At 36.0% G+C, this 26,433-nt stretch overlaps 1 protein-coding gene across 4 annotated transcripts in view; it reads left to right on the top strand.

Annotated features, from left to right (window-relative positions):
• LRRK2 (leucine rich repeat kinase 2) overlaps positions 1–26,433 on the top strand; it is a 211,469-nt gene that overhangs the window by 92,508 nt on the left and 92,528 nt on the right. For all 4 annotated transcript variants that reach the window (XM_086399919.1, XM_086399918.1, XM_086399917.1 and 1 more), the window contains 8 exons: positions 4,205–4,298; positions 9,639–9,825; positions 10,911–11,092; positions 18,939–19,168; positions 19,589–19,716; positions 21,306–21,524; positions 24,811–25,012; positions 25,590–25,678. In XM_086399919.1, coding sequence (XP_086256045.1) covers positions 4,205–4,298; positions 9,639–9,825; positions 10,911–11,092; positions 18,939–19,168; positions 19,589–19,716; positions 21,306–21,524; positions 24,811–25,012; positions 25,590–25,678 — 1,331 coding nt within the window. The remainder of the gene's footprint in view (positions 1–4,204; positions 4,299–9,638; positions 9,826–10,910; positions 11,093–18,938; positions 19,169–19,588; positions 19,717–21,305; positions 21,525–24,810; positions 25,013–25,589; positions 25,679–26,433) is intronic.

Here is a 26,433-nt window from a genome sequence, read left to right as displayed (position 1 = left end):
TGCTAAGTTAAGGAAGCCAATCTGAAAAGATGACACACTGTATAATTTTAACTGTATGACATTTTGGGAAAGGCAAAGCTAGCAACCAGAAATTTCCAGGACCTTGGAGTGAGGGAGAGAGTGTTGGCTGTCCATAGAATTCTCCAGGCAAGAATACTGGAGTGGGTAGCTGTTCCCTTCTCCAGGGGCTCCTCCCAACCCAGGGATTGAACCCAGGTCTCCTGCTTTGTGGGTAGATTCTTTACCATCTGAGCCACCAGGGAAACCCAAGTTACTTGAGTGGATGGGCTGTCCCTTCTTCAGGGGAATCTTTCCAACCCAGGAATTGAACCAGAGTCTCCTTGCCTGGAAAAATCCCATGGATGGAGGAGCCTGGTAGGCTGCAGTCCATGGGGTCGCTAAGAGTCAGACACGACTGAGCGACTTCACTTTCACTTTTCACTTTCATGCATTGGAGAAGGAAATGGCAACCCACTCCAGTATTCTTGCCTGGAGAATCCCAGGGACGGGGGAGCCTGGTGGGCTGCCGTCTCTGGGGTCGCACAGAGTCGGACATGACTGAAGCAACTTAGCAGCAGTAGCAGCAGCAGCTCCTACATTGCGGGTGGATTCTTTACCAGCTCAGCTACCAGGGAAGCCCTGTCAAAGAGTAAACTCTATTGGAAACGAAGAGTGAACTCTGTTGTAAACTGTGGACTTTACTTAATAATATTGGCCCATCAGTTATAACAAATATACCAAACTATTCTACTTTAGGGCTTCCCTGGTGGCTCAGATGGTAAAGAATCTGCCTGCAATGTGGGAGACCTGGGCTCAGTCCCTGGGTTTGGGAAGATTCCCTGGAGGAGGGCATGGCAACCCACTGTAGTATTCCTGCCTGGAGAAACCCCATGGGCAGAGGATCCTGGTGGGCTACAGTTCATGGGGTTGCAAAGAGTTGGACACGACTGAGCAACTAAGAACAGCACATTCTATTCTAGGTGTTCATAATGGGGAAAAGATGTATGTGTGTGGGCTGCTGGTGGTGAGGGGAAACGGTAAATATGGGAGAACTTTGTATTTTCCTCTCAATTTTTCTGTAAACCTAAAGCTGCTCTAAAAATTAGTCTAGTTTTTAAATTCTAAAATATTAAAAATTATATTATGCTATTTAACATGCTGTTATTGTCATAGGCTAAATGTCAATATCTAATGAAAAGTGTTAGTCGCTCAGTTGTGTCCAACTCTTTGTGACCTCATGGACTGTAGCCTGCCGGGCTCCTCTGTCCAAGGGATTCTCTAGGCAAAAATACTGGAGTGGGTTGGCATTCCCTCCTCAACCCAGGGGGATCTTCCCAACCTAGGGATTGAACCTGGGTCTCCTGCACTGCAAGCAGATTCTTTCCCACTGAGCCACCAGGGAAGCCCAAGACTGCAGTATCTTGGAGTACAAGTAGTCACTAATCTGTGGTTCTGTGGTTATACTAAAATTTCAATATGGCTGCCTGAGATGGTTGAAGCAGGAATACTGGATTTCCTACTGAAATTTGTTTAACAGTTTTCTGGAGTATATGTGCTATTATTATTTTTTAGGAATCAAATTAATCATTTAGATCATTAATCATTTCAAATTAGTTAGCTTAATGTATATTCATTGAGCTCTTGCTCTGTTCAAAGTATTATAATCATGGACTATATGATTGCCACTTTTGTTAAAAATCCTGGAGTACTCTATGTTCTCTTAGCATGTGAGACAGCCGAGATTTATGTTCACTTTAGCCTGTCTGCAAATTCTGATATTGAGGAACAAAATACTTCTATGGTAATAAATGGGAACTTTCCCCCTATTTTAGCTTCCTTAATGGAGGCCATACATACATACCTTGCCACCCACATGCCTATTCTATACCTGATTTGGTAAAATAATTTTTAATTCTATTAAATAGAATATAGTTTGACTACTTACTTTAAAATATTTTATTTTTATACATTTTTGAGAAACTACTAACAATGAAATCCATATTAATTTACATAAAATTACTTTCCTTCTCTTTCCCTTCCTTTCACCCTCTTGAATATTGACCATGTTCTTACCATGAGCCTGAAACTGGGTATAGAATTATTCACTCATTAATGAGCAAAGCAATTCAGACTCTGTCCTTAAAGAACATGTAGTTAAGTTCAGAAGACAGACAGTAAGTAATGATGGAACAAATGAATGTAATTGTGTATTATGCTAAGTGCTATGATGATAAGTTTCGAGATGCTACGAGGATACCTCAAGGGGATCCGATCTAAATTGTGGAAATACGGAAGTGTCTGTGTTTGTTGCATTTAATTAGATCTAGAAAAAAGAGCATCCGAGGGTCCCTAAAGCTAGCATATGGTCAATATGTCATCTCAGCTGAATCTCACAAAAATCCTATAGGGTGGGACAAGTATGATCTCTGTTTGACTAATTGAGGAAATTGAAGTACTGAGATTTTTGTGTGAAATGTTCAGGAACATAAATTAATTTATTAGTTGTTCCAGGAATCTGCTTTCTTTGCACGACACAAATTTAATAGTTGTAGAAATGGCCTTCTATTTGGAAAAACACCCTATGGAGGTGATAACCTCAGTAGAACCCTAACCATTAAAAATTCCTCTGTGAAATGAAGTTTCAGTTCTTTGATTTTATGAGTCTGTCTCATATAGAATGAGAAAGCTCAAGAATCTCTGAACCCAAAGACTCTTAATTCCTAAGTGGAGAATTACTTCTATTATACTAATTTATTTTGCTACAAATACGTTTGGGAAATAGGTAAGGTATAGCATGTAAGTTTCTGCTTCTTAGGAAGACAGCTTCTAGTAATGTCCTAGAACATTTTGACCCTTGAAGATTTTCTTGATAAAGGATAACCCATATTATTAACCTTGAAAATGCTAAGAAATAATTTCTCAAACCACTTTCACAGAACCACAGATTTTCAGATCGCTAAACAATTTCAGACTTCATCCGATTTAGGTGCACTTTTACAGATGACAAAACAGGCAGTGTGATTTACTTAGTTTTCAAAATTATGTTCCGTAGAATTTTATTCCTTGGAGGTACCTTGTTTTAATACTGTATTTCCCTTTGGAAATTCATAAAATACGTTAAAATGTTGACAGCTTTGGTGTGACTTTCCTGGTGGGTCAGACAATAATCTGCCTGTAATGCGGGAGACCTGGGTGTTGACAGCTTTGAGATATTTCACTTTATTTTGCCTAATGTTTCCCCATTCTCTGAAGATCATATGATCAAAGAATACTTTTATTAAGTAACATCCATAATTATTCAATGGACTTTCCTGGTGGCTCAGATGGTAAAGAATCTGCCTGCAGTGCAGGAGACCTGGGTTCGATTCCTGGGTCAGGAAGATATGCCGGAGAAAGGAATGGCAACCCATTCCAGTATTCTTGCGGAAAATGCCATGGACAGAGGAGCCTGGCAGGCTACATTTCATGGGGGTCACAGAGTCAGACACGACTGAGCAACTCTCACTTTCAATTTCATTTTCATAATTATTCCATAGAATATTCTTTATAAGATGGTGTTAAAGAGAATTTTTATATCATGCTGTGGATTAGTAAATTATTCCAAAATGGTTTTTTAAACTTACTTCAGTAATTTGAATTAACATATAATATATATATGGCTTCCCAGGTGTTGCTAGTGGTAAAGAACCCACCTGCCAATGCAGGAGACATAAGAGACATGGGTTCGATCTCTGGGTTGGGAAGATTCCCTGGAGGAGGGCATGGCAACCCACTCCATTATTTTTGCCTGAAGAATTCCAAGGACACAGGAGCCTAGCCGACTACACTCCATAGGATTGCAAAGAGTAGGATACGACGAAAGCTACTTAGCACGCTGCACGCATGGATAGTATATGTCACATTAATATCACACATACTTTGAAATGAATATTCTAACGATTTTTCCTTTGTGCAGACGTTAGAAGAGTTTATATTTAGACACTTGTAGAGCTTTCAAGTTAGAAGATTCTTATAATTATGGTGTATTATTTTAATATTTTGTGGTAGTATTAACTAATTTTAGAAGTAGAACTTTTTATTGTCAGGGTAAGAATGGAAATTAAATTTCATGTCAGATCACTGATAGCTGTCTTAGTGTGGAATCTGGTAGAAATCTAGTTAAAGTGATTAAAATGTCCATTAACTCACCTTTATTTTCTCTTAGCTACTATGCCTTTTTTGCCTTCTTCTATCACAAGCCTAAAATTATCTCAAAACAGATTCACGTGTGTCCCAGAAGCAATTTTACATCTCCCACAGTAAGTTTATTATTTTAATTTTAAAAACCACATGAGCTGAAACAGAACTTTCAGAAACTTGGTTTTAACTTAGACATATAAATGTAACTGATTTCTAAACCTACTAAACTTAATGTTTAAAAATCTATGAATGTTTGATTTTTATTAGACAAAAGACCTAAGTTGTTGTTTGGACTTTTAAACTTTTATTTTAATTTAATGTGTTGTTGCATAGAAACAATTTAAGAGTAATTAATGGTTACATTATTATAATCAAATGAGATTGTACTGGCTGTCACTTTAACTTTTAAAATTTCACTTGCTTTGGGGGTTATGTTTCTAAGACACTGTTAATTTTGAAATTATATTTCAGTTATGTTTGAATGACATTTTTGGTGAAAATTTCTGTAGTTTCAGGTATTTGGGAATATTTTTACTTAATTTCATTAAAAATAAAGTTTCCTGTTAACTGCAAATTCAGATATTAAATGGCTTTCAAAGGTGTTGTCATCTTAAATAACTATTCTACTAGTGTTAAATATTATAAGCAAAATCCATAAAGGTACATGTGCATATATATATATATATATATATATATACACATATACAGGCAAATAATCCTTAGTTATGATTTAACAATGAAAGGTGTGAGACAGATATATAGTAGTCAATTTAAAACTAGCATTAAAATGTGTGGAACACTGTTCTAACTGCCTAACAGTGTGTCATATCTTTAATCTTCCTAATAATTCTATGAAATATCAGTACTTCCTGTTATCATCTCTACTTTAAAATGAGAACACTGTTTCATTAAAAGAGGAAGTAACTTGCCCAAAGTCATAGTTCAAACCACCACACTGGTAGTTTGATTTCAGACTCTTAATTCTGACATACAAGCACCTATAGAATATAGATGGTCTTATATTTTAAACATAATGCTTTGCTGAAAATGTGTTTGGAGACCATTTATTTGTAAAAATTGATTAGAGATTAATGTCATAAGGAAGGTTTCTTCCTAGAGAGCTAGAAATTTACACAGTCCTCTGTGCATTCCCAAGGCAAACCATTTAATATCATAGTAATCCAAGTCTATGCCCCAATCAGTAATGCTGAAGAAGCTGAAGTTGAAAGGTTCTATGAAGACCTCCAAGACCTTTTAGAACTAACACCCAAAAAAGATGTCCTTTTCATTATAGGGGACTGGAATGCAAAAGTAGGAAGTCAAGAAACAACTGGGATAACAGGCAAATTTGGCCTTGGAATACAGAATGAAGAAGGGTAAAGGCTAATAGAGTTTTGCCAAGAGAACACATTCGTCATAGCAAACACCCTCTTCCAGCAACACAAGAGAAGATTCTACATATGGACATTCCCAGATGGTCAATACCGAAATCAGATTGATTATATTCTTTGCAGCCAAAGATGGAGAAGCTCTATACAGTCAGCAAAAACAAGACCGGGAGCTGATTGTGGCTCAGATCATGAACTCCTTATTGCCAAATTCAGACTTAAATTGAAGAAAGTAGGGAAAACCACTAGAGCATTTGGGTATGACCTAAATCAAATCCTTTATGATTATACAGTGGAAGTGAGAAATAGATTTAAGGGCCTAGAACTGGTAGAGTGCCTGATGAACTATGGACTGAGGTTCGTGACATTGTACAGGAGACAGGGATCAAGACCATCCCCATGGAAACGAAATGCAAAAAAGCAAAATAGCTGTCTGGGGAGGCCTTACAAATAGCTGTGAAAAGAAGAGAAGCGAAAAGCAAAGGAGAAAAGGAGAGATATAAGCATCTGAATGCAGAGTTCCAAAGAATAGCAAGGAGAGATAAGAAAGCCTTCCTCAGCGATCAATGCAAAGAAATAGAGGAAACCAACAGAATGGGAAAGACTAGAGATCTCTTCAAGAAAATCAGAGATACCAAGGGAACATTTCATGCAAACGTGGGCTCGATAAAGGACAGAAATGGTATGGACCTAACAGAAGCAGAAGATATTAAGAAGAGATGGCAAGAATACACAGAAGAACTGTACAAAAAATTATCTTCACGACCAAGATAATCATGATGGTGTGATCACTCACCTAGAGCCAGACATCCTGGAATGTGAAGTCAAGTGGGCCATAGAAAGCATTACTATGAACAAAGCTAGTGGAGATGACGGAATTTCAGTTGAGCTATTTCAAATCCTGAAAGATGATGCCGTAAAAGTGCTGCACTCAACATGCCAGCAAATTTGAAAAACTCAGCAGTGGCCACAGGACTGGAAAAGGTCAGTTTTCATTCCAATCCCAAAGAAAGGCAATGCCAAAGAATGCGCTAACTACTGCACAGTTGCACTCATCTCCCACGCTAGTAAAGTAATGCTCAAAATTCTCTAAGCCAGGCTTCAGCAATACGTGAACTGTGAACTTCCAGATGTTCAAGCTGGTATTAGAAAAGGCAAAGGAACCAGAGATCAAATTGCCAACATCCACTGGATCATCGAAAAAGCAAGAGTTCCAGAAAAACATCTACTTCTTCTTTACTGACTATGCCAAAGCCTTTGACTGTGTGGATCACAATAAACTGTGGAAAATTCTGAAAGAGATGGGAATACCAGACCACCTGACCTTCCTCTTGAGAAAACTGTATGCAGGTCAGGAAGCAAAAGTTAGAACTGGACATGGAACAACAGACTGGTTCCAAATAGGAAAAGGAGTACGTCAAGGCTGTATATTGTCACCCTGCTTATTTAACTTATATGTAGAATACATCATTAGAAACCCTGGGCTGGAAAAAGCACAAGCTAGAATCAAGACTGTGGGAGAAATATCAATAACCTCTGATATGCTGATGACAACACCTTTATGGCAGAAAGTGAAGAGGAACTAAAAAGCCTCTTGATGAAAGTGAAAGTGGAGAGTGAAAAAATTGGCTTAAAGCTCAACATTCAGAAAACGAAGATAATGGCATCTGGTCTCATCACTTCAGGGGAAATAGACGGGGAAACAGTGGAAACAGTGTCAGACTTTATCTTTTTGGGGCTCCAAAATCACTGCAGATGGTGACTGCAGCCATGAAATTAAAAGACGCTTACTCCTTGGAAGGAAAGTTATGACCAACCTAGATAGCATATTCAAAAGCAGAGACATTACTTTGCCAACAAAGGTTCATCTAGTCAAGGCTATGGTTTTTTCCAGTAGTCATGTATGGATGTGAGAGTTGGACTGTGAAGAAAGCTGAGCACTGAAGAATTGATGCTTTTGAACTGTGGTATTGGAGAAGACTCTTGAGAGTCCCTTGGACTGCAAGGAGATCCAACCAGTCCATTCTAAAGGAAATCAGTCCTGGGTGTTCTTTGGAAGTACTGATGCTAAAGCTGAAACTCCAATACTTTGGCCACCTCATGCGAAGAGTTGACTCATTGGAAAAAACTCTGATGCTGAGGGGGATTGGGGGCAGGAGAAGGAGATGACAGAGGATGAGATGACTGGATGGCATCACTGACTTGATGGATGTGAGTTTGAGTGAACGCCAGGAGTTGGTGATGGACAGGGAGGCATGGCGTGCTGCAACTCATGGGGTCAGAGTCAGACACGACTGAGCTACTGAACTAAACTGAATTACACTGTACCTTCAGACACCATTTTCAGGTGTACATTTCCAGTGTTTATATGTATTTCTTTAAATTTATTCTAGTTTCACAAATGAGCATGTACTTGGCCACCTTTAGGCTCCAAGCTTAGTCTTAAAGCCAAGAGGCATTGCCTTTGAACAACTTTACAATTGTCAATTTTGTCTCAGTCACATTGTTGGTCACACATACGTGTCTTGCCTTTCATATAGTCAAGTAAATTTTATTGCTTTCAACTGTTTTTATAAAGTAACTAGAGCAAAATCTAAATCTAATAGAGCAATATCTAACAAAGTAGAGCAAAAATGTTGCTTTATAGATCTGAATCTTGGTCTAGCAGATCTTAGAATTAATTTATCATGCTTCAAATATGCTGGGTGAAAAGAATCAGTAACAGTAGTAAAAGTCCAGGCAACCTTTTACATAGTCAAATATACCACAGTTGCTACTTTTAGTTTTTCTACACATGTAACCTTACACGTGACATGTGTTTTCCTGCTGTTTCTTACAAACTTTGTTTCCCTGGTGACTCAGGAGGTAAAGCGTCTGCCTGCAGTGCAGGAGACCTGGGCGTTCAATTCCTGGCTTGGGAAGATCCCCTGGAGAAGGAAATGGCACCCCACTCCAGTACCCTTGCCTGGAAAATCCTTTAGATGGAGGAACCTGGTAGGCTATAGTCCATGGGGTCACAAAGTGTCGGACATGACTGAGCACTTCATTTTCTTTTTGGGTAGCTATTCCTGCATGAAAGCAACAAATTTTCATTGAAGGCATACTGTACACAAGATATCATGATCAGTGTTATGGTGTATATCACACTGAGACAAGCTGGTAATAAACTTGAGGACCTGACCTCTGAAAAATCCATCCAGATTTGAATGAGATTGAAGAGAGAAATGGAAGCTACATATTTGTGAATCTTGTATAGAAGGCAGGAATTTTAATTTTGTTAATTATGATTTCTCATGCATTGTAAATGTAAAATACAATCTTTCATTCTGATTGACATTTTTATATTTCTGAAGTAGGGAAATTAGACCTCAATTTAGTTTTTATTGGGCCTTATTTAAATGTTCCTATTAAGACATGCCTTTTTTTTCCTACCACATATACCTTTACATATACAAAAAACCACACCTGTGTACTCATATATTTTTTTTTTTTAATTTTCTTTAATTTCTTTTAATTGAAGCATGATTACTTACAATACTGTGATAGTTTTAGCCGTACATTGAAATGAATCAGCCATGGGTGCCCATATGTCCCCCCATCCTGAATCCCTCTCCCACTTCCCTCCCCACCCCATCCCTCTGGGTTGTCCCAGAGCACCAGCTTTGAGTGCCCTGCTTCATGCTTTGAACTTGCACTGGTCATCTTTTTACATATGGTATTGCATATGTTTCAGTGCTATTCTCTCAAATCATACCGCCCTTGCCTTCTCCCAGAGAGTTAAAAGCGTGTTCTTTACATTTGTATCTCTTTTGCTGCCTTTTTTTTAAGATTGTTGTTACCGTCTTTCTAAATTCCATATATATGCATTAATATATAGTGTTGTTGTTTCTCTTTCTGACTTGCTTCTCTCTGTATAATAGGCTCCAGTTTCATCCGCCTCATTAGGACTGACTTAAATAAATATTAGTTTTAAAATTGTATCTTATTCTCTGCTGAAAGTTATTTGTGATGTTATTTCATGTATATAGAAATACTCACTTGATTTTTATTCTCAACATTGTATTGTTTCAGCCTGCGGTCCTTAGATATGAGCAGCAATGATATTCGATATCTACCAGGTCCTGTGCACTGGAGATCTTTGAACTTAAGGGAACTCTTGTTTAGTCATAATCAGATCAGTATCTTGGACTTGAGTGAAAAAGCATGTGCATGGTCTAGAATAGAGAAACTACATCTTTCTCATAATAAACTGAAAGAGGTAAGGAGATCATATTTGTTTAAAATTACTGCCAATTTGAAAAAATGTGCTTTTGTAATGTCTGTTATCATAGATTATCATTTCAAAATCTGTTATTTGATACTGCTTACTTTTTGAGTAAGATCTAATCCTACCCTGAGGTAAATGGGTATACTAACATGCTTAATTTCCTTAAAGATTGCCTTTTGTACTCTCTTTTATTTTGAATATCTATATATTTATATATGTTTGATTGCAAATACATGTAATGCTTTAATTGTGTCAATTTACCATGAAATCTCTGATCTGTTAACAGACTCTCAGACATGCTGCATTTCTCAAGTTTCACCAGGCCGTGTATAGCCTTTGTTCTTCAGCTGACATTGTTTTCCACATTCTTAAATTTCTGTATTCTTCCATCATACTCCCTCACCCCCTCACCCAAATGGACCAGTCTTTATTATAAATCTGAAATTAACTGTCCATTCATCCCAGCTTCAAGCCTATTGTCTATAAAAGCCAAAGAGAGTAAAGCATCTGAAACCATGAGGTTCCAGAATAACTCTGCATAATTTTGGTACCTAGCTTTTTTGCATCAGATTACTGTTAGCTGTTATAAAAATAGTGAGTATTACTTAAAAATTTGGAATATTGCAATTATTATGCCACCTAAGGTTTAAACATTTAGTTGTATTTTGAGAATGTTAAGTTATATGTAAATTTGTGATGATTAGATCTTTGGTTTTGCTGAAGAACATAGTGAGAGGGAATAGCCTGAAGCCACCGACTATTGGATTTGGATACATATAAAAAACATATAAAATGTTGTGAAGCAATGAAATATGCTTCCAAGGGAAAATGGATTTTAAAAGATTATAAACAAATGCCGTAGATTGTTTTGGGTAAGTCCTTTATATTATGTTTTCAAACGTTTTTGATGGGAACTATGACAAACCTTTGGAAAGTTTTAGAACTCTGTTGGAAGGCTGTACAGTTTGCTCATAGAGTCTCGGAGCCTCTCTTGTTTTCTAGTAGCATCTTGTTTTTTGGTAGCACACTTTTCTTCCTTCCCACCAACAGTGTTTGCTCTTTTTTATTTCATTAAGATTCCTCCTGAGATTGGCTGTCTTGAAAATCTGACATCTCTTGATGTTAGTTACAACTTGGAACTGAGATCCTTTCCCAATGAAATGGGGAAATTAAGCAAAATATGGGATCTTCCTTTGGATGAACTGCATCTTAATTTTGATTTTAAACATGTAGGATGTAAAGCCAAAGACATCATAAGGTTAGATACTTTTATTTTTATTTTTTTAACTGAATTTGTTTCCGATGTCCTTTTCTGGTTATTTTGGTGGATATATAGTTACAATTCATAAAAAAGAATGTATAGGACCATCTAGCATGATGTACTCTATGTCATTTGCCTTTTACTTAGTAAATGGATTTATTTGGTGCCACTGCAGAGCTTTTAATTTCTTCCTGGCCAAGTTAAGGTTGAGAAAATTACTTCTCCTTATTATGCTTTTCAGTAGAAATGGACTCTAAAAGGAAATTATTAATCTTTGTTCTCTTATTACCAATTATCAATCTGAAGAAATAGAGCAGAATATAATGGCTTCTCGATCTGGGTTTCATGTAGGAAGTATTTATCATATGTCTATTCTATCTTAAAGCATTATAGTTACTTAAAGGATATAAAATTACTTCTGTTTTGCCTATGAAGCTGATAACCTACTCAACCTTATCATTTTTGAAACCACCAAAACTTTCAAGTATGCTTGTTTCTGATTTTATACTTTATGAACTTCAAGTTAATAATGAACTTTATTCTATTCTTTGTTACCATTTGAGCATGTTAGTCTTGTTACCTACCCATAAAATCATGTTTTTATTTCCACAAACTGCTCCTATCTATATTTATCTTATAGGTTTCAACTCAGTTATCACCTCTCAATGGATCCTTGACTTGCCTATAATATCTGCTGTGTTTACTCTCTGTTTCATTCGTGGCACCAAACACAGAGTCTGGCATACAGTTAATAATTGTTGCATTATCAGTGAACTTGGAGTTCCTAACTACCTACTTATCTAGTTACCCAATCCTCTTCCTTAAATTTTCATAATTTACATTTGACTTTCTGTCTATTTTATGATCAAAGTGTTTGTGAGCAGTTATGCTAAATAACATGACTACCCCTCATCCTACATAAGTATTTCCCATGATTTTCCTTTCTGAAACTGGAAAAGATGCTCATATAAAATTTGTTCAATTCTTACTAAACATTTAGTTGTAAGAAGTTTTCAGAGTATTATGCTATCAAGCTACTATGTAACTTAAATATTTTTAAACCTTTTAAACATTTTTAGAGAGTACATAGACCTGGAGTAATTTAGAAATTGTAGTTCTCACTTGCTTCTTTGAAGAATGACAAAGAATAGTGAAGTCTTAATAAATAGATATTTGGAACTTTGATTTTCTTGTTTATTGGTGATGCAGATTATCAAGAATGTTCCTCAAAGTCCTATTAATTGTGAGAATGAATCAGTTAATATTCCCTAAGATTCACTTATGATTTAGTTCACTATTCTAATTTTGAACTGTGGCAGCATTTTAACATAGTTAAATGTATTTTTCTGTATCCATTTTATTTTTAAGAACATTTACATGTTCTGTTAATTTAAAGATGGTATTGTTAGCCACTGGTAGCACTTCTAGTAAGTTTCAATTACTTTTGCATTAATATTGTTAGGAATAGCAACATATTATCTGCCGATAGTAAAATCATTTATGTGTATCAGTGTAGTTTAACCAATATACTCTTCCTTTCCATGTACATTATATGTATGCATGTACAATATATATGAATATATACATTATGTATACCATGTATGAATACATGTACCAAATAGAACTTCACTATCAAGGATGAATATAACAGTATGCTTGTATACTCTACCTTGATGGTTTTGATTTTTTTTTGCTGGAATATAATTGCTTTACAATGTTGCATTAGTTGCTACTGTAGAACATTGTGAAGCAGCTCTATGTATACATATATCCCCTCCCTCTGGAGCCTCCCCCTGCCATTCCACCCATCTAGGTGATCACGGAGTTGTGCTCTGAGCTCCCTGTGCTATACGGCAGCTTCTCGCTGTTGTAAACACGGTAATATATATATGTTAATACTGCCTCTCAATTCGTCCTCCCTCTCCTTCCCTGCCTGTTTCCACAAGTCTGTTCTCTGTGTCTGTGTCTCTATTCTTGCCCTGCAAATAGGTCCATCAGTACTATTTTTCTAGATTCCATATATATGTGTTAATATATGATGTTTGTTTTTCTCTTTCTGACTTACTTCACTTTTTATGACAAGCTCTAGGTTCATCCACATCACTTCAACTGACTCAATCTCGTTCCTTTTTATGAGTAACATTCCACTGTATATATGTACCACATCTTTACCTATCATCCGTCGATGGACATGTAGGCTGCTTCTATGTCCTGGCTATTGTAAATACTGCTGCAGTGAACATTGGAGTACATGTGTCTTTTTGAGTTATAATTTTCTCAGGGTATATGCCCAGCAGTGGGATTGGTCCAAGGCTGAACCAGGAGGAATTAGAAAATATAAAGGACCAGTCGTAAGTAATGAAATTAAAACTGTCATTAAAAGTCTTCCAACATGGAGAAGGAAATGGCAACCCACTCCAGTGTTCTTGCCTGGAGAATCCCAGGGATGGGGGAGCCTGGTGGGCTGCCATCTATGGGGTCGGACACGACTGAAGTGACTTAGAAGCAGCAGCAGTAGGAGGTATTTTCAAGTATTGAGTGTTTAGGTAAGGCCAGCAATCAAGGTGATAATTGAACAGATAGCTCAAGAAAGGGAGGGAAAGATCTAGTATGATATCAAGAGAAATATGTGCCTGAGGAAATGGTCACTACAAAGGACCTAAGGAAAATGGTTGTTCCTTGCACTTTATGAATTTAGTTGCAAAAGCATCCTGTGAATTAAAAAATCTCCCATCCTTAGTACCTTCTGCTGGCCGAAGTCTGGGCTCTGTGATAAGGCACATGAACAGATGAGTCCAAGTACCTTCACTTTAAAAAGAACTGTTCTCAAAGCACAAGCACACACTCACAGACACACACACACACACACACACACACGCTCACACCACGTCCTCCTGGCCTATGTTCCTGCTACGGATTTCTCACCCAGAACCATCCTGCTCACACCATATACCATTATAAACTCAAGCTGATCATGTCAGATCATCTTTCTTCTACAGAATGTATAAATGGTACCCAGAAATTCCAGTTCATAGCTTGCCCAGAGACCAATAAACTTGGGGTTTATTTTTATGATCACTTTCAGCTTTATATTTAAACAAATATAAAAAGTATGTGTGTGTGTGAAAGAGAGGCAAGGAAGAGAGAGAAGAGAGGGAAATGAAATAGACATTAGAGAGTAAAAGATTTAATAAGCTCTAAATGGCACCCCAATCCAGTACTCTTGCCTGGAAAAATCCCATGGAGCCTGGTGGGCTGCAGTCCATGGGGTCGCTAAAAGTCAAACATGACTGAGCAACTTCACTTTCACTTTTCACTTGCATGCACTGGAGAAGGAAATGGCAACCCACTCTGGTGTTCTTGCCTGGAGAATCCGAGGACAGTGGAGCCTGGGGTCGCACAGAGTGACTTAGCAATGGTCCAGTACGTTGGCCACCTCATCCGAAGAGTTGACTCATTGGAAAAGACTCTGATGCTGGGAGGGATTAGGGGCAAGAGGAGAAGGGGACGACAGAGGATGAGATGACTGGATGGCATCACCGACTCAATGGGCATGAGTTTGAGTGAACTCTGGGAGTTGGTGATGGACAGGGAGGTGTGGCATGCTGCAGTTCATGGGGTTGCAAAGAGTTGGATATGACTCAGCGACTGAACTGAACTGAACTGAATGGTCCCTGAGATTATGTGATGAATTAAAGCTTCCTTTGTTTCACAACATTCCAATTCCAGTTATCTATACTTGACGCCCAGGAAAAATAATTTTCAAAAGAAAAATACATGTTTTCCTTGACAGAAACAGTTATACTTTTATAATGAAAGAAACCTGAAATATTTGACTACCCCAAAAGAAAAATGGGCAAAGTAAATAAACCAACAAAAATGAATATCCAAAGAAAAACAACAAAAGCTAAACACATTTTATATAAAGCAATAGAAGACATTTTCCAAAAATCTTTTCCATTTCTTTGACCAATTTTTTACTGTTCTATAAGGAATGAGGGAAGCTCTTTCCCAGTTTTCTTATGGGGCATCATGTATTTGTTATTCTTGGAGTTTAAGCACTATCATATATTTAAAATGAATCTGTTGAGCATACCCCAATGCTATTCTGGTCTTTGTTCAACATGCAAAAGGCTTTTCAAACTATACTCTGTAAATTCTACAGACACTATGTCAATCCATCCTTTTGTCCTGAATAAATTTTTTCATAGGATTCATGCCTGAAGATGTTATATTATAATAGATGTTCATTGTACTATTACTTCACCATGACAATGCAAAACAGAGACTTCAACTGCTATGGTCACTATTGTACTTTCAGAAAGATATGTGAATATATGTGCACTTATATAGAAACAGGGGTTTCCCGGTGGCTCTAGTGGTAAAGAACCTGCCAGCCAATGCAGGAGGCATAAGAGAGACAGGTTCAATTCCTGGGTTGGGAAGATTCCCTGGAGGAGAGAATGCAAGCCACTCCAGTATTCTTGCCTGGAGAATCCTATGGATTCTAGGTGAATATCTAGAAAACTACACACTAAAATCCATAAGTATGCCGAACTGCCTTAAAGGAAGAAATCCAGCATAAGATGACATATTTAACTAAGTAAAATGAAAAGACATTTTTATGGCAAAACAGTCCCCAAAAGGTCAACTGAGAAACAACAATTCTTAAAAATCATTTCAAAAGCTGGTAGTGGTAAAATAAGAAATTTATATTGTGTGGGCATATAATAATAAAATTGACACATCAAAATGAAAAAAAAAAAAATCTTCCAACACACAAAAGTCCAGCACCAGATGACTTTCCAGGCAAATTCTGTCAAACGCTTAAAGAAGAGCTAACTCTTATCCTTTTAAAACTTTTCCAAAATATTGGAAAAGGAGAAGCACTGCCAAATTCGTTCTTCAAGACCACCATCACCCTGATAATTAAAGCAGACAAAGATATTGCAAAAAAAGGTTCCTTCTCCAAGGAATCTCCCCATGTCAGGGATCAAACCTGGGTCTCTTGTATTACAGGCAGAGTCTTTACAGACGGAGCCACCAGGGGAGACCTACAAAAAAAAAAGAAAGAAAATTATAGACCAGTGTCACAGATGAACATGGACACAAATCCCTCAACAAAATACTAGCAAACAGAATCCAGCAACAAATTAAAAGGATCATATACCATGAACAAGTGGAGTTTATCACAGGAATGCAAAGATTCTTTAATACATGCAAATAAATCAATGTGGTATACCATATTAACAAATTAAAGAATAAAAATCATATAATCATCTCAATAGATACAGAAAAAGCTTTTGACAAAATTCAGCACCTGTTTATGATCAAAACTCTCCAGAAATGGTCGTGCTGCTGCTGCTGCTGCTAAGTCGCTTCAGTTGTGTCCGACTCTGTGCGACCCCATGGATGTCAGCCCACCAGCCTCTGTCCCTGGGATTCTCTAGGCAAGAATACTGCAGTGTGTTGCCATTTCCTTCTTCAGAAAATGGGCATAAAGGGAACTTACTCAACATAATAAAGGCCATATATGACAGACTAACAGTAGGCATCATTCTCAGTGGTGAAAAACTGAAAGCATTTTCCCTAACATCAAGAGCAAGACAAGGATGTCCAGTCTCACCACTTAGTCAACATAGTTTTGTAAGCCCTCACCATGGCAATTAGAGAAGAAAAAGAAATAAAAGGAATATAAATTGAAAAGGAAGAAGTAAAACTGTTTGCAGATGACATGTTACTATATACAGAGAATCCAAAAGATTCTACCAGAAAACTGCTGGGATGTTATCAATGAATTTGGTGAAGTTTCAGGATACAAAATTAATGCACAGAAATCTCTTGCATTCCTATACACTAGCAACAAAAGAGTAAAAAGAGAAATTAAAAAAGTAATCACATTTACCATCACAACAAAAGAATAAATTACCTAGGAATAAATCTACCTAAGGAAGCAAAAGAACTATACTTAGAAAACTAAAAAACACTGATGAAAGAAATCAAAGAGGATACAAACTGATAGAAAAATATACCATGTTCTTCTATTGGAAGAATTGATAGAGAAAGAATTGATAGAATTGATAGAAAATTAATATACTACACGAAGCAATCTACAGATTCAGAGAAATTCCTATCAAATTACCAGTGGCATTCTTCACAGAATTAGAACAAAAATTTTTATAGTTTGTATGGAAACACAAAAGACCCTGAAAAGCTAAAGTAATCTTGAAAAAGATAAATGGGGCAGGAGGAATCAGGTTCCCTGTCTTCAAACTATACTACAAAGCTATAGTAATCAAAACACTATAGTATAGTACTGGCACAAAAAATAGAAATATAGACCAGCAGTACAGGATAGAAAGCCCAGAGATAAACCTACAGACTTCCCTGGTGGCTCAGACGGTAAAGCGTCTGTCTACAAAGAGGGAGACCTGGGTTCGATCCCTGGGTTGGGAAGCTCCCCTGGAGAAGGAAATGGCAATCCACTCCAGTACTATTGCCTGGAAAATCCCATGGACAGAGGAGCCTGGTAGGCTACAGTCTGTGGGGTCGCAAATAGTCAGACACGACTGAGCAACTTCCCTTCAATCTATAACAAAGGAGGCAAGAGTACAATAGAGAAAAGACAGCCTCTTCCGTAAGTGGTGCTGGGGAATCTGGACATGTAAAAGAATGAAATTAGAATTACATGTAAAAGAATGAAATTAGTTACGTGTAAAAGAATGAAATTAGAATTCTACCTAATATCATAAAAAAAAATAAACTGTAAAACCCTTAGAGGAAAATATAGGAAAAATACTCTTTGACATAAATCACAGCAAGATCTTTTTTTGACTTATCCCATAAAATAATGACAATAAAAACAAATAATTGGCACCTAATTAAGCATAAAAGCTTTTTGCAGAGCAAAGGAAACCATAAACAAGATGAGAAGACAACCCTCAGGATGGGAGAAAATATTTGCAAATGAAGCAACAGACAAAGGATTAACCTTTAAAATATACAAACAGCCTATGGAGCTCAATATCAAAAAATCAAACAGTCCAATCAAAAATGGGTGAAAGACCTAAATAGACATCTCTACAAAGAAGACATACAGATGGCCAAAAGGCATATGAAAAGATGCTCAGTATCACTAATTCTTAGAGAATGCAAATCAAAACTACAATGAGGCATCACCTCGCATCAGCCAGAGTGGCCATCATCAAAAAATCTATAAGCAATAAATGCTGGAGAGGGTGTGGATAAAAGGGAACCCTCTTACACTGTTAGTGGGAATGCAAATTGGTATAACCACTGTGGAGAACATTATGGAGCTTCTTTAATACATGGCAAAACCAATACAATATTGTAAAGTTAAAATTTAAAAAAAAAAACAATAGCAAAAAAAAATAAATAAAATAAAACTTGTTAACAAACAAACAAAAAAAACTAAACATTGATCTACCTTGCTTCTTTATCCTATGGGCTTTGTAAAATTTTATGCTTTATAATTTTTAGAGTTTTATTTGTGATATTTAAAGAAATTGTGTATGTGTTTTATGTAAAATTTTAATGAGTATTATAAACATTTTGATACTTAGATTCTTTCTAGTGTCATTATATTTGATGAGGCTTCTAATCATTATCAGCTAGACCAACCAACATCACTAACAAAGTAGATGTATTAACAATGCATTGAAAGACACATGCATTATTAAGTTAGTATGAGTTATGTGCTCTTTTGCATACTGTACATTATGACATTTTGATATTTAAAATAATTCAGTGCATAAGAATTCACCTATAGCCTAAGTATGCTGTTAAGCAGTTTATTATTTTATTTTTGTTTTTCAAATACCAGGTTTCTTCAGCAGCGGTTGAAAAAGGCTGTGCCCTATAACCGAATGAAACTTATGATTGTGGGAAATACTGGGAGTGGCAAGACCACCTTATTACAGCAATTAATGAAAATCAAGAAATCAGATCTTGGGATGCAAGGTGCCACAGTTGGCATTGATGTGAAAGACTGGCCCATCCAAATAAGAGGCAAAGGGAAGAAAGACCTCATTCTGAATGTATGGGATTTTGCAGGTATTTATTTTGCTAAATTTTTTATTCAGATATCTTTTTTAAAACAGGGATTTAAAAACTGAATTTTCTGTTTCAATACTACAGAGACCTGATGGATCATATGGAATTATTCCAAAGTCATTTATTTCTCCTAATTCTTCCCTTGCCACCAGAATGGAGAAGCCATGGAAGGAAATGTTAGGAACCAGCACGTGTCAGCTGAAGCTACATAGCTGACACATAAGCAAGAAGTTGTCAATCCCTAGTAAAAACCCAGTGTAATCTTGTAGCTGTTATCTTTTGATTGTTTTTCTCTCTCTCTCTCTCTTTTTTTTTTTTTTGTATGGTAAAGAGTGGGTAGTGCCATCTAACTTTATTTTTGAAGAAGAGGATTTTTGTCTATTCTCTGGAAGACTGAAAAGTTCTCCAATCTTTATTTAGGTCGTGAGGAATTCTACAGCACTCATCCCCACTTTATGACCCAACGAGCCTTGTATCTTGCAGTCTATGACCTCAGCAAAGGGCAAGCAGAAGTTGATGCCATGAAGCCTTGGCTTTTCAATATAAAGGTGATATGACCTAATAATTTGAAAATAGAAAATAGTTCATGGGTTTTCTTATTGTATATAAGGTGATTTATTTGGGGCAAATAGTACCATCAAACAGACTTTTCAAATACTTTTTTTGCAAGAAAGTTAGAAGAACTTAAACTTTGAGTTAGGAAATTTTTAGGAGTAATTAAGTTGTGACATGAAAATAGTATGTTCTATGTTAATGAAAGATAGAGAAATTTGAAGCCCTTTTAATCTGTTAAAAATGAGAATATATGTTAGACTATATTTTTATATTCTTTTTTATTTTATTTTATTTATTTATTGGCTGCACTGTGTGGCTTGCAAGATCTCAGTTCTCTGACCAGGGATTGAACTTGGACCATGGCAGTGAAAGCCCCAAATCCTAACCATGAGGCTATCAGGGAGCTCCCTGGTATTATTACTTATGTATAACATGAATTTCCTTAATTTTAAATAAACTGTAGTAAGAAAAAGAAGCAATCTATGCATTACCAACTGTGTCCTCAGAGGCAATTTAGTGTAAAGCCCTGTAGGACTTACAGTTTTAAATGGTCCCAGATGAATATTATATTTGAAATTTTGTAACTTTTCCATTTTGTCTCTTGCTGTTAGATATTCCTTCATGTATATATGGTTTAAAAAATATGTGCCTTTTTAGAATTGAGACTAAAGTAAAGATGAATGGTTATTGAATAATGCTCTAGTAGGCTCTTCTGTGAGGCAAATCTGAGCCACCAGGGAAGCCTACTATTAAGAGACATTTCTAAGTATAAAGACAGGTCAACTTAAAAAGTATCAGCAGATACATGCTTGACTTTATCTTATAATCTATAGATAATACATTAGAATATGTAATGAATCCATACACCTTTTCCAAAGGAATACCCAAGACAGAAGTAGCAATAAAGTTATAAATGACAGTCATCAATCAGATGAAATAATTTAGATGAAGCTTTTCTCTCTCAAAGAGATGGGGACTGGGCAAGTGGTCAGGAAGGAAATACAATGTGCTTTTAACTTTGTATGAAAAATAATGTTCAGTTCCGCTTTGCTGAACATAGTTTTGTTTTTGCCAAATAAATCCTCTACTTCAAATTACTGTCCAAATGCTTTTATTACTTTAGTGACTTGTTTTTTCTTTGTAGAAGCCACACTGAATTACTATAATTTGAATTAATAAGGTTTAATTCAAAGATAAGGAAGAGAAAATATAAAACAAATTATTACTCTGATATTATTTGGGTGTTATTAAATACTATTTTATCTAGAAGCCTAAAGCACACTTAAAGAATAACCCATTTTAGGCACAGAAGAAAGAAATGTGCTATTACTGTCACATGGGCTGCCTGAAAAGTGACAATAACTAGATTAAGAAGGAGCATAAAAATGACTTTTAAAAATTTCTTAAGTTTAATTTGTTTCCTTAGGTTTAAGGAAGGGAAGACAGTTGTCATTTTCTTCTTGAAGTCTTTTGAATTCTCATTTCGACTCTAGTGAATTTCGTAGAAAGTGAATATCAATGGAAATATAAGCAGTGTTGATTTTAAAACAAACACAAGAGTATTTTGTATTTTCCCCCATAGGCCCGTGCTTCTTCTTCCCCTGTGATTCTAGTTGGCACACATTTAGATGTTACTGATGAGAAGCAGCGCAAAGCCTGTATCAGTAAAATTACCAAGGAACTCTTGAACAAACGAGGGTTTCCTGCAATACGAGATTACCACTTTGTGAATGCCACTGAGGAATCCGATGCTTTGGCAAAACTTCGGAAAACCATCATCAATGAGAGCCTTAATTTCAAGGTAACATGGTTCATTGCCTACCCTAGGTGGTAGATAAATATAATTTATTAACTCTTACATTCTGCAACTGCTAAGAAATATCAGCAGTCTTGAGAACAACTATCTTAAAAGTGTGTTTTTTTCTTATCTGTTAGCATTATTCAAGTACTTTTAATTTTAAAATTATTTATGTTAGACTTAATTTTGAACTCATAGAATTAGAAATTAAAAATAATTGAGAATCCTGAGAGAAAAGGGTATCTGAGAGGCTGAGAGAATGTTCCTGAGAGAATCTGGGACATGTTTCTGATGCCCTTTCTCTCCCAACATCCTATAGTATTGATTCAATCAAAAGGATAAAGATGGATGTTGGGATCTTGGAGTTATCTTTCTTGTATTTTTCTTTGACTGGTTTTCCTCCATCTGCTCCTTTCTTTTGGAGTTTCTGTTTTATGTTCATCTTGGTCTTTGTTGTTCCTTCATGTCTTTGTCACTGTGATCCCCCTTTGAAATATATATTTTTTTCCCCTTCAATATTGAGAGAAGGCTCTTTCATCTGGTCACCATGGTCTCTAATTTGGTTTTCAACAATGTATAAGCAATATTCTAGTTCAGACAAACTTTAAGAATTATGTTTTTGATTTACAAAGTTTTTATTTCTGGTAAGACAAATATAGTTCATAGAGTTCATAAAACACAAATAAATTGGTTAACAAATGCTTGTTTTTAATACTGGAAAGAGAAAGAAATTTTACCTGGGCTCTACAGATAGCAAGGGGTAAACTGTACTGGAAAACACTTTGAATAGTTCAATATGACAAACACAATAGTGGATCTCACTGTTAGTCTCTATTGGTTTAGCTCATTAGTACTAATGATCAAAGCGGTGGCTCCTAACAAGGGTCTTGTTTTGCCTGGAAAGTCCCAGTGTAATTATTGTGTCTCACTACATTCTCAGAAGCATTCCAGTTTGGATGATAAGTTATACGGTCACCTTGGTTATAGCACGTTGTCCAGTTAGCTTAGTTCTGTTCCATTTCTACAGATTATGCTCTGTCCAAAACTTAATGAGCCATTTGTAAGTGTGCCCGTATTTGTGGTGCCCAGAGAGAGAATTTGCACATTTATATCTTTCCACACATTTATCACAATCAATAAAAGCTTTTACAAATGTGGGTCAATGGAGTTTTATGTTAGAAGAATAAAATATCATTTATCTCTAGTTTTTGCTACTCTTTTCTGAGACATATGATTAAAGAGTGACATGACTTTTATGAAACAAATGCATCAAATTAATATATTCAATTAAATATCCTCTTTACCCAGGGAGTTTCCTTTTGAGACTCTCTGTACTTACAGAACTTTGCTGTTACTTATAATATTTTAATAGCTTCTCTTTTATCATTGATATCAGACCATTTATCATATTTTAAAAAAGAATTCTTAAAGTATGAGTTTGTTTTGAGAAAATCTGAGTTTAGTTGAAAAGTCTATGAATAAAGTAGTTGATTCATCAAGCTGGACTAGTACTACTTTAGGCTAATAGCAAGTTAGACCAGTTTACTGGCAATAAGACCAGTCTGCTTTCTGCACTTGTACATGAACTCTGAAGGCAATACCGGATAGGAGGTTAACAACAAATGCTTTGAGAAACGGCAGTATTATTTGAAGGAAGGTATATATTGCAAATGGATGCATCATTCTGTTATGTTGGTTTGAAAATTCAATTGGCTGCTTTGCAGAATAGTGATGCAGATGACCCCAAAACAAAACGCCTGCCAACTTGAATATTCTTTCCTCCCTGAGGTGCCTCAACCTGTATTCAGTCAGCAGCTTTTAATCTATTTAGAAATCTTTTTTGTTTGGCCTTTCATTTGTTTTTCATCTTTTCCTTTTATCTTGATCTTTTCTAATCTTTGTGTGTCTCACTCTTATTAACATGTGTCCATGCAGAGTTTAGAATAAAAGCTTTCTGTTTTTGACTGTTGGTGACCTGATGATAAAGGAAGTAGGACAAAATAGAAATCAGTGCCAACAATGTCCCTCTCGGTCTTGTCCAGCCCCTTAGCAGAGTGGGATCCTTTGCTCACCCTGTAATCCAGCCCTGTAAAATCCATCACTTTGTTACTTGACTACTATGTGAACTCTTGTTTACTTTTATATGTAGGTTTCCCTTCTTGGGTTAAACGCAAACTTCAATCTGAAGTTCTGTTTTATCTTAATTTATAAATGATGAAGAGAGGGAATATGAAAAGTGGAGATTAGTGAAATTATATTTAATTTTCTGGTTCAAGGGGTATGTCTAAACAATCTTGACTGTTTGGAAGTAAATATGTAAGTAATGGTTACAGCTGCTATAAATCAGGTTCCTGAAGGATCAAGAGTAGAAAAAGAACAAGTATAAAGTTTATGTGTGTGTGTGTGTGCGTGTGTGCAGGTATAATAAACCCAGTTTCTATTTGTATAAGTTGAAGAATTCAAGTAGAAATTTTATTCTTTATTGTCAAGAATATATTCATGGGTTGAGAAATGAGGAGAGTTTGCCACCTGGTGGTTTGCAAAGGCATTTACTATTATTAAAGTTGTATTTCTATTTAAAATTAGATTTTTAAGAAAAAATGTTTGGAAATATTTTTATTACAGAAACTCTCTTCATAAGGTCATTCTATTAAAATTTTGATTTTAATTAGATTCTAAGTGTAAGAGACCCCAAATCATCTTCTCGTATAGAATCATTGGGGTTTAGATGATTTTTTTATTTTTCCAAGTTCAGGTCTCCATGAAAAAGCATAGCTTGGTGAGGAAATTTCATGTCTGTCTCCAGACTTCACTGTTGATATGTACATCCCACTAATATTACATTTTGCAAATAGCAAGAACAAAATTTAGTTTTACTTTTGGATGTGGATATTTTCATCTAAAAAATAAAGTCCAAAAGCTCTTACAATCCTGACCTTTATGTTAGCATATCTATTGCCTGTAGATTTAATGTCTTAGAAAATAGTAGGTCCTTTATTTAAGGTTAATGATTTGTCCTGGATTTTGCCATGGATTTTCTAAATACCTTGATAATTATTTCCATACAATGTTATTTGATAGTTCTTTCCAAATTGGCTTCTGTGTTCATTTTTTTTTTTCTTTTTTTAAGGTAATCTTATTTATTTCTCACGATTTAATTAATCTTACATTGCATCTTGATTTTATTAAAAATAATCATTTTCTGAATGATTAGCACAGAATTTACCAACCACCTGACACATAGATGTATAAAATGGATTTTTACAGCTTGTCATCTGTAATTTCATAGATCCGAGATCAGCCTGTTGTTGGGCAGCTGATTCCAGACTGCTACGTAGAACTTGAGAAAATCATTTTATCAGAGCGTAAAAATGTGCCAATTGAATTTCCTGTAATTGACCGGAAACGATTATTACAACTTGTGAGAGAACATCAGCTGCAGTTAGATGAAAATGAGCTTCCTCATGCAGTTCACTTTCTAAATGAATCAGGTTTGTTTATTACATATTTTTTCAAAGCTCTGCAGTAGAGTTGGTGAAAATGTATCTGAACCTTGTATAGAATTTACATTTAAAAGAATATTGACAAAATTCTTTAATAGGTAGCTGATGTTTTTTTCTTTTTGAAAGATCATCATGTGTACTGATGTGGAATCATATATTATGTCATAAGAGAAAAATTTAGAAATTATCTAAGGACAGTAGTGGAAAAAGTCTCTCAGCCAGAGTTAAAACACGTGGATTCTAGAGCTTGACTGTAGTATTCAGGAACTGTGAGACTCTAAGTTCAAGCTATATCCTTCATAGTATCAAGTGAATTTAGTGTATGTGGAAGTTATTTTTACACTTGCAGGAGAATTATTATTGTGATGGTTTAACTTGGCACTTGGAGAATCAATGGTTGACTGAGATGAAAGCTAGGATGCACTGGTTCTGGTCTCAGCTCTGACCCCAACAATGCTGAAGTTTCCTAATCTGTAAAATGAGGAGGCTGGGCTAGATTCTCTGTGAAGCCCCTTGATATTTTCATATTCCAAATTCCATGTTTCACTTTTGATTTTTCCTACAGGGGTCCTTCTTCATTTTCAAGACCCAGCATTGCAGTTAAGCGACTTATATTTTGTAGAACCCAAGTGGCTTTGTAAAGTCATGGCACAGGTTGGTATATTATACTTCTGAGGCATGGGGGTAACACCTAGAGTACTGAGGTTTATAGGGTTTGTGTTTAGTTAAGGTAGAAACTCCAAATACTTTGGCCACCTGATGTGAAGAACTAACTCATTGGTAAAGACCCTGATGCTGGGAAAGATTGAAGGCAGGAAGAGAAGGGGACAACAGAGGATGAGATGGTTGGATGGCATCACTAATTCAATGGGCATGAGTTTGAGTAAACTCTGGGAGTTGCTGATGGACAGGGAGCCCTGGTATGCTGCAGTTCATGGGGTTGCAAAGAGTTGGACACAACTGAGTGAACTGACTGAAGGTAGAAAGTACTGTGAACATAGAAAATGGTAGAACAATTTTTGTAGAAGATTGCATAAATAAGAACTTTGTGGAAGAGGAGAAGATATCTTAGAATTTAATGTCTTTGTTTTCAATTCATAGACAGGTGTTTGTGTCACTCTGTTCCATAGTACCTTTCTAGATCCAAGAAGTTTTTCTTTATGCAGTCTTCTCACAAATTGTTCTACCATTTTCTATATTCACAGTTTTTTGGCTTGTTTATTGATATAATTAGTTGAATGAAAGCTTTGTGAAAATCTGTGGAGTAAATAAGTATAAGAAAATTGGGTTGATGAGCTTGTGAAACCTCTGTCTATAACATGTCGGGAAATTTTGACTCTTCAGTGGAATATAAAACTCTGGGCTTCTCTGGTAGCTCAGATGGTAAAGAATCTGCCTGCAATGCAGGA

The sequence above is a fragment of the Bos grunniens genome, chromosome 5 (assembly GCF_055505025.1).
Source record: "Bos grunniens cultivar Pamir isolate PY7600 chromosome 5, Bosgru_T2T1.0, whole genome shotgun sequence".
NCBI lineage: Eukaryota > Metazoa > Chordata > Mammalia > Artiodactyla > Bovidae > Bos > Bos grunniens.
This window is presented reverse-complemented; position numbering and strand designations above follow the sequence as displayed.